Here is a 9108-nt window from a genome sequence, read left to right as displayed (position 1 = left end):
GCGGATCACCTGAGGTCAGGAGTTTGAGACCAGCCTGGCCAACATGGTGAAACCCCATCTCTACTAAAAACACAAAAAATTAGCCAGGTGTGATGGCACCCACCCGTAGTCCCAGCTACTCAGGAGGCTGAGGCATGAGAATCGCTTGAACCAGGGAGGCGGAGGTTGCAGTTAGCTGAGATGGCACCACTGTACTCCAGCCCTCCAGCCTGGGCGACAGAGTGAGACTCTGTCTCCAAAAAAAAAAAAACACTAAGAGTGTCTGCCTATGGCTGAGCCTGGGGTTCACATATGGCTCCTGAACAGGCTGATGCTACACATTCAAGTCTCACCTCTTCCTCCAGGAAGCCTTCTGGGACCAACTCAGTCTGCTTCTGAGCACCTGTGGTCACTCATTCATTCAGCAGTTTTGGGACTCCTTGTATATGAAAGGTCCATCATTTTATGTCTAAGGTCTCCCTACCTCCAACACAGAGTAGGGTCCTCAGGAGAGACGGGACCCTGCCTCTCACTGTCAGGATCAACCTCATGGTGGCAGACAAACCCTTCACAAACATTCACAGCCCCAGGATGTCCAGGCTGGCGGGGACCTCAGGGATCACCCAGCACCCTAAGGACTAGAGAGAGGAACCCCTGGCCAAAGGTCACACAGTGAGCAGTGGGGTGAACATCCAATCGTTGTGCCCTGAACCTCCCCACACTCTGGGTTAGACCCCTTATGAAGCTGAGGAGGTTGTGGGGAGCTCTCCAGCTGTCCTCAGGTTCAAGGTAAAGCAGTAGGATTGCATTGTGTGGTTGGAGGCTAATACAAAAATTAGCCAGGCATGGTGGTGGGCACCTGTAATCCCAGCTACTCGGGAGGCTACTCGGGAGGCTGAGGCAGGAGAATCCCTTGAATCCGCAAGGCGGAGGCTGCAGTGAGCCAAGATTGCACCACCACACTCCAGCCCAGGTGACAGAGTGAGACTCCGTCTTAAACCAAAAACAAAAACAACCAGCCCCATCACCATTTCTGAAGTAAAAAAAAGCTTCTGAGCCCCACTGAGAGCTGATCTGGGCCAGGCTAGACCTGAGGCTGGGCAGAGGCTCCCAGACCTCCCCAGGACCCCTGCCTACCTCCTACAAGGGCACCAGTGCGTCCCCGCTAGCCCAGAAATGTGAGACTCAGTGCCCAGTGTAGACTGACATCTTGGATAGGGAAAGGAGAAGAGTTCTCCAAGGGGAGAGGCAAGGATTGAAGCAGGACAGGGAGACCTTTCCAGCACCACCACACTGGCACTCAGCAGTTGTCCCAGCCCCGAGCGTGGCAGCAGGCTGGCCACTTCATTCAGTCACCCACTCACTTGCTGGGTACCCAGGGACGAGTAGGGACCAGAGCCCTCGAACTCCAATGCTGACTCTGTCTACAGTGCCACAGGACACTGAAAATGGCCCCCAACCATGCAAAGCGGAGTTTGTGGATTATCTGACACCCCCTCTTCCGTTTCCAGTTTAGTCCCTATTAAAGACAGTTTGGTGACTTTGTTGTTGTTGTTTTGGGACCACTCTGTCGCCCAGGCTGGAGTGCAGCGGCGCGATCTCGGTTCACCGCAACCTCCGCCTCCTGGGTTCAAGAGATTCTCCTGCCTCAGTGTCCCGAGTAGCTGGGACTACAGGAGCGCGCCACCATGCCCGGCTAATTTTTGTATTTTTGGTAGAGACAGAGTTTCACCATGTTGGCCAGGCTGGTCTCAAATTCCTGGCCTCAAGTGATCCACCTGTCTCGGCCTCCCAAAGTGCTGAGATTACAGGCATGAGTCACCACGCCCAGCTTGGTGGGGTTTTTTGTTTGTTTTTGTTTGTGTTTTGAGACAGGATCTCACTCTGTCATCCAGGCTAGAGTACAGTAGCATGGTCTTGGCTCACTGCAGCCTCCACCTCCCAGGCGGGCTCAAGTGATCCTCCCACCTCAGCCTCCCAAGTAGCTGGGTCCGCAGGTACGTGCCACCGTGCCTAGCTATTTTTTTTTTTTTTTTTTTTTTTTTTTTTTTTTTTGTATTTTTGGTAGAGACGGGGTTTCACCATGTTGGCCAGGCTGGTCTCAAACTCCTGAGCTCAAGCAATTCACCTGCCTCAGCCTCCCAAAGTGCTAGGATGACAGGTGTGAGCCACCATGCCTGGCCAGGGATTGTTTGTTTATTTATTTGCTTGTTTGCTTTTCATTAAAAACAGCTTTGGCACCAAGCCAGAAAATGTTCCCAAACTTTCTTGTATTCCAGAGGAACTAAGGAAATTCAAGAGAAATCCAAAGAGATCCGCCATCCAGGCAGTGGTGCAGAGGTGGCAATCAAGGCCAGAGTGTTCTTAGCTGACAGGAGGCCACCTGTGTCCTCAAGAGCCCAACTTCCACTCCCAACACCCACCTCCACCCCCAGACTCAATAGAGGCAGTGCAAGGAAGCTGAATACCAGCTGGGCTCAGAGTCGGAACATGTGGGTTGGAATCCCACATCTGCGCCTTCATCTGGCTGAGCCTCAGATTCCTTAAGAGCTCAGACTCTGGGGCCAAACTGCTGGGTTCAGATCCCCGCTCTGCCACTTCCTACCAGTGTGATCTTGAGCAAGTCACTCACCCTCTGTGAGATTCCTTATCTGGGATACGGGGATGATAACTGCACCTACCTCATAGAGAACTGAATGAGTTCATATATGCAAAAAAGCTCTGTGAAGATTGGTTACTATTGCTATCTCTGTAAAACGGTGATGATGATATGTCCCTTCCCCAGCGCCTTGCCCCCATTTACTGATGAAGGAAAGTCATAAAGCGTTAAATACAACAAGGCATAGGAGAAGATACCAGCAGCCCCCCCCACCTGGGAAACGCTCTGCCCTGCCCTCAGATGACAAGAGCAAGCGGCCCTGCTACTCAGATCCCACCCTTGGCCTCGCTGCTGAAAAGCTGCCTGTCCCCATTCATTCATTAAGCATTCCCTGGCCTCTGGCCACACCCATCCCTATGCTGGGTATACCAAGAGCAGCCTTGTGTTGCTCCCTGGCTGGTGGGAGGGATGTGTGTGCCAATCTAGCACACAATCCAGTGTGAAAACGGTTCAGGCAGAGGCTCATGGTGCCATGAGATCTGGGAAGGACTTCCAGAGGAGGCAGCACCTGAGCTGAGATCTGAGGACTCAGAAGGAACTTGCCGGGGAGACAAGCTTGGGGAGATGCAGGAAGGCTGGAGGTAGCTCCAGCAGAAGACACAGCAAGTACAACATCCCGGAGTAGAGAACAAAGGTGGGACACCGAGGCCGCGGAGAGCAGCTCGATATGGCTGAGGCAGAGACAACAGAGGGGTGGGGATGGTGGAAGGAAAAGGGAGGTGTGGGCAGGGGCCAGAGGGCCAATATCCCTTTGTCTCAAGTAAGAAATGTGAAAATTATCCTCGGGTAGCTGTCTGAGCAGGTGAGGAGTCAGCACATTTACCTTTTAGAAGCATCCCTCCAGTGTGGAGAGTGGACTGAAAGGGGCTGACATGGGACGGGGCAGCCAGGGGACACAAGATGCACAGGGTCTGGTGCAGATGCTGAGTTCTGCAGTGGCTGTGCAGATGGAGGGAGGGGATAGATAAGACATTTATTTGTTCCAGCCCCTTTAAAAAAAAAAGGCTTTTCCTGAAAATATCCTCAGAGGTCAGCCACACTACACCCATTACAACCTCTACCAGCCTGTCCTGAGCATGTATACTCCATTCACTCCCAGGCGCTGCTGGGCACTTAGGTCTGCCGTGTGCCTCAGCACCTAATCTCAGCTCCAAAGTGCAGAGAAAAGTTCTCTTCAAGGTCACTTTGCAGGACAGCTTTCCGCAGCCCTCATGTGATCCTGTGCTTGCTCTCCCAAAGAGGTTCCACTCCCCGAGAACGCCCACCTCACCCCACCACACATACTCACTCCCACACATACCTCACACCCTGTCTCTCCCACCAGCTCTGTGGCTCTGGGGTCCTGAGCTCTGAGCATGAAGCATTGCAAGGCCATGGAGCTCAGACGTCCCCCAGAAACATGTACAGAACTCTGCAGGGAGAAACATACACCCACCAAATAGAATTCCAGAGGCCAACACTTGCTGAAGGTGATTCCACTCAGCACAGCCAGCCCGTAGGGGATCTGATAGCCCCTGGGGCTTGTTTGGAGACTGCTGCTGATAATAAACCAGCCCAGGGGCTCTGCGATTTCTCCTTCCAAAAGAGCTAGAAAATGGCCCGTGGAGAGTGTGAGGAGATGCAGAGTGTATGAGCTAAAATGGAAATGTCAATCTCTTTCTGGGTGCCCAGCCTCCAGAGCCCTCCCGCTGCCCCAGCCCACCCTCCATACCCGTCGCAGGTGACTTCCGACATTCTGGATCATCGCGCCGGGTGGCCGGGGAAAGCAGCACCCTCCCGGAGACACAAGCTGGTCACCTGAGCAACAGCCAGGCCTGGCTCCCAATGAAGCCTGTGGGCCTCTCCTGCTCCTCCTCCCCAGCTCCCGCCCGCCCACCAGAGCCAGCTGTTATCACCCCGCGTCCCGCCTCTCTTCAGACTGCCCTCGGCCCCCCTTTTCCTAGGAGCCCTGCACAGAAAGCTCCAGTGCCCGCCTAGCGGAGAAGAAGGACGGGGCTGCCAGCTAGGCCACAGACACGTCAAGGGGCCTGTGCCCGCCCACTGGGCACCCAGCCCCAGTCAAACTCCAGGCATCCCCAGTCCCAGAGCCCATCATCCTGCCAACAGTGTCTCTTGGTTCTGTGATCACTCCCAGGGAAGGGGGCTGGGGGGGCGTCCAGGTCCCTGATGCCAGCCAGCAGATAGGCAAAAGAGCCATGAGGCTTCCATCCATCCACAAGGGGTCAGGCTAGAAGGTGGCAGGAGGCCAAGGAGCTGCCAGCAACCTCCCGGAGAGAAACCAGACCCACCTGCTAGGATTCTTCACCCCGGGAGCACTGCCCACCAGCTCCTCAGCTCCAGGCCGCAGGCATCCAGCAGTTGCTGTTTGGGGACAGGACACACCCCTCACTTCCTTTAAATAGGCAGTATGACTTTTCTAAAAGTGGCACCTGCCAAATTCCACCCCAGCGGCCATGCAGGCTTCAGCCCCTTGGGACACCCACTCCAGTTTCTCTCTAGCCACCACCAATTGAGAGACCACCAGGGTTTTCCCTTCTCTGTCTGACTTCTGCCCACAGGCTTGATCAGGAGGTCTTGACACTCACGTTGGACTAAGGACAGGACAATGAGTGCTTGGTGGCTAAGGGAAGTGAGGGGTGGGGGGGCAGAGAAAGGATTCAGGCATGGGGGCTGGGATGGACAAGTACATGGAAAATAATAGCATGCACCCCATAATAACCAAGCACCTGCCGTGTGCCAGGCCTTGGACTGGTCCTCCTCCGACCCCACTGGCAAGATTCCTTAGGAAGGGTAGGTAACATGCCCCAGGTGGCACAGCCAGTGAGTGCACAGCCCAGCTGAGACAGACCAGCTGGATTCCGAGGCCACAGCCTTCCTTCCATCCTCAGGGCCTCTCGCTCATTCACCACAGATCTAATCATGCCTCCTCCGGGCCTGTCTTGCCTAAGAGGCCTGGGTTCTCCTTCTTTCACTAATGTACCATGTGACTCTGAGCAAGTTCCCTCCTTTCTCTGGGCCTCTCTGCCCCATAAGTCAAGGACTTTAATAATGTTCATCCCCATGAGCTCAGGCCTTGCCCTCAAACAGCTTGTCAGTGGTCAGCCATTCCGTGTCTACAAATGAGAAATTAAAGTCACACCTTAAAGACTGCAAGATGGCCCATGGATGGCCCTGCGGATTGGGGCAATCCTGGAGGCTTCCTGGAGGATGTAGTGCTAGATCTGGCCTGAAGACTGAATGGGCTTGGATAGGCTGAGAAGAGGGGTGAGGTGGAAGGCCTGACAGGCACAGAACAGGAGGCAGTCACAGGCTGTGAGGAGCATCGCCTTGCAGGAAAGCTGGGAACCTGTCATGGAGGGTTCGAATGCCAGACATTGGAGTTTAGGCATTAAGGAGCCTCTGAGAATGACGGAATGATCAGTACACTTGACATGAGGAAAGCCATGTGAGGTGGACTGGACAGGTATCATGAGACTTCCCTGGATGGTAAGGAAACCAGCCCAAAGAGGGGACAGTTCATCTTACTGGGTCCCCAAGGTAGTTTGACAGGCAGCCAGGGCAATTTCAGAATCCTCCCTCTGCAGGAGGAGGAACGAAAACCCAGAGAGCTCCTGGCCCCCAAGCCTACCCTCTCTCCAGACAACTGCAATGCCCCACACTCACTGGATTCGGCTCACCCCCACATCTTACATATGGCTAAACTGAGGCCCGGAGGAAAGTGAGCCTCCCAAAGACACACAGTGAGGAAGTTGGCTAGAATCACACTCCTGACCTCGAGTCCAGAGCCCTGTCCACCCCCCACACAGCAAGGCATGAAATGAGAGAGGCTTCCATTAGACTAATGAGAGGACTTCCAGAAAGGCTGAATCAATCTTAGTGTCAGGAACAAGCAGCAGAGAGCTAGATCTTTCTACAGGGCCCCCTCCAGCCCACGAAGTTCCCTCTTCTCTCTGCGCTGTCTATAACAGAGCTCACTCCTGTGTCACCGCAACAGCTCTGTGCGGTCTGTTACTCCAGTGACTGTTCCCATGGGTGTCTGCCTCTCCTTTCCAACTCCCTCAGGAACCCCCCAAGGGCTTGGACCACATCTTACCCATCTCTGTGCCCCTCCCCACCACACTGCAGACTCGGACACTCTGTGCAAGAGGCATGAAACACACATGGTTGGATCACAGTCCGAACAGTGGATCAAGAAGAGGTCTGCGGTTCTCAAACTCCAGCCTGCACCAGAATCACCTGGAGGGCTTGTTAAAATACAGATTGCTGGGCCCTGTCCCCACAGTTTTTGATTCCGTAGAACTGAAGTAGCACCCAAGAATTTGTGTTTCTAACAAGATCCCAAAAGATGCCGATGCCACTGGTCCAAGAACCGTGCTTGGAGAACTGGCGAGCTAGGTCAGCCCTCCCATTTTACACACAGGGACAATGAGGCCCAGAGATTTTTTTTTTCTTTCCTTTTTTTTTTTTTTGACAGAGTCTCACTCTGTCACCCAGGCTGGAGTGCAGTGGCACAATCTCAGCTCACTGCAACCTCCACCTCCTGGGTTCAAGCCATCCTCCTGCCTCAGGCTCCTGAATAGCTGGGGTTGCAGGCACGTGCCACCAGGCCTGGCTGATTTTGTTTTTTAATATTTTTTAGCAGAGATGGGATTTCACCATGTTGGCCAGGCTGTTCTCGAACTCCTGACCTCAGTGATTTGCCCACCTCGGCCTCCCAAAGTGCTGGGATTACAGGCATGAGCCACTGCACCCGGCGAAGGCCCAGAGATTTTAAAGGCAGCACTTGACGGTATGTCACTATCATCATCATAGTCACTATCATTATAACCCTGTCATTACGGCCCTTTTCAATGCCCAGCACTGTGCAAGCACATCATGTATGTTATTGCCTTTAGGCCTCACCCTAAAAGGAAGATATTATGATTATTATTTTCCTGTAGAGGAAAAAATGGTGGCAAAGAGTATTAAGTCATTTGTCCAAAGTCACATTAATGGGAAGGGCACATCAGGATTTGAACCCTGACCTAAGTCCAAAGCCCACAAATTTAACCACCATCCTCCTCAACCTGCTTACAGCTGATGCTGACCAGCCAAATAACTCTCTAGGGGCTCCCAAATCACACAGGCTCATCTCTAGTGTGAGGGGAGCTTGTGGTGCCCTCAGCCCAAAGGCCCAATCCCTGAGTGGGCCTCTGGGGAGTCTCGCATCCAGAGAAAGCCTGCCTCTTCACACCTGTGAACCCAGAGGATTTTCTCTTTCAAACACTCATTTTCCCAGACTACAAGCTTCTTCACCTGGCCCCACGGATCAGGCCTTTCTGGCTGGAGGCCAAACATCTGCATTAATTCTTCTGGTCCATGTCTTAACTCTGCCTCCCCACTCAGTGACAAAACACAATGAAATTCTCTCCACTGATATTCCACAGTGATTCTGGGTTGTCGCTGTCAGGCACGGGTCTGTCTCTCCCACCAGACTGGGAGCTCACATGAGCAGGGACCTCTTCTGAGTCATCTGAGTCCCCAGCACAAGGCCTGCCCAGAGGAAGGGTTTAGTGACTAAGTGAAGAATAAATGAATGAATGAGTGGGTTTAAGGGCAAAAGAGGAAATGAATGAGTGAATAAATAACCAAACTCCCAGGAATTTCCTCTCCTGGGTCTTTGGCCTTCCCAGACAGGTCCACAGACTTTCTGGGGAGGAGGGACCTCTGACACCATCTGCACCAACTTCCACTTACAGTACTGTCCTAGCCGAACTCCTGCAGCTCCTACCAGAACCTACAGCTCCACACACACACAAGGGCCAGAAGGGTCTTGCCATGACCGTGGCTCTGGGCTGCTCAGAACAAGGCTGCTCCTCTCTCCCGTCCTCCACTCAGCCCTGGTCTCCCTGTCCAGACTTCTTTCTTCTGATCCCCTCATGCCATGAATAGAACCGCCCACTGCTCCCTCACACCCCTGGAGTGTCCTTTGTTTCTTCTGTTCCCTCCACCCCGATGCCGATTTAATAAGTCTACATCTAAACCCTGCCCGCCATCAAGGCCAGCTCAAATGCCACTGCCTACCGGAAGCCTTCTTGGCCCCTCCCAAGTGGAATTACATTCTCCCGCTATGTGCCCCAACGCCTGTGCGCGCACACACACACACAACACACACACACTTCACAGCCCTTTCTCGGAGCATTTTCTCTTAAATTGGACTGATTTGTGGTAATTCCTCCTTTTTGACCTTGAGTTAGCCAGCATCAGGGATGCGACTGACCCATCAAAGTATCCTGGCCCCTCCCCCAGAACACTCAGGGCCTTGAACGTAGTAGATGCTCAGCAAGTGTCCAGAAAATGAATGAATGAGTAACTGCAAAAGAATGAAGGAATGCACATGTGAGTGAAAAGAAGTAAACGCATGTGTAAATGCATGCTCAAGTGAATGTGTGGATACAACAACGTTCTCATTCCCTCCTGTTCTCCAAACC

At 53.2% G+C, this 9108-nt stretch overlaps 1 protein-coding gene across 1 annotated transcript in view; it reads right to left on the bottom strand.

The window, feature by feature from the left end:
* The window catches only part of ACOT11 (acyl-CoA thioesterase 11), a 63023-nt gene extending 58465 nt beyond the window's left edge, over window positions 1-4558 (bottom strand). Inside the window, exon 1 of the mRNA XM_011926347.1 lies at window positions 4350-4558. Coding sequence (XP_011781737.1) covers window positions 4350-4382 — 33 coding nt within the window. The 5' untranslated portion in view covers window positions 4383-4558. The remainder of the gene's footprint in view (window positions 1-4349) is intronic.
* Window positions 4559-9108: the final 4550 nt, after the last annotated feature.

Source organism: Colobus angolensis, unplaced genomic scaffold, assembly GCF_000951035.1.
Source record: "Colobus angolensis palliatus isolate OR3802 unplaced genomic scaffold, Cang.pa_1.0 Scaffold68, whole genome shotgun sequence".
NCBI classification, from domain to species: Eukaryota; Metazoa; Chordata; class Mammalia; order Primates; family Cercopithecidae; genus Colobus; species Colobus angolensis.
The sequence above is the reverse complement of the archived record's forward strand: the minus strand, read 5'-3'. Positions and strand labels throughout refer to the sequence as shown.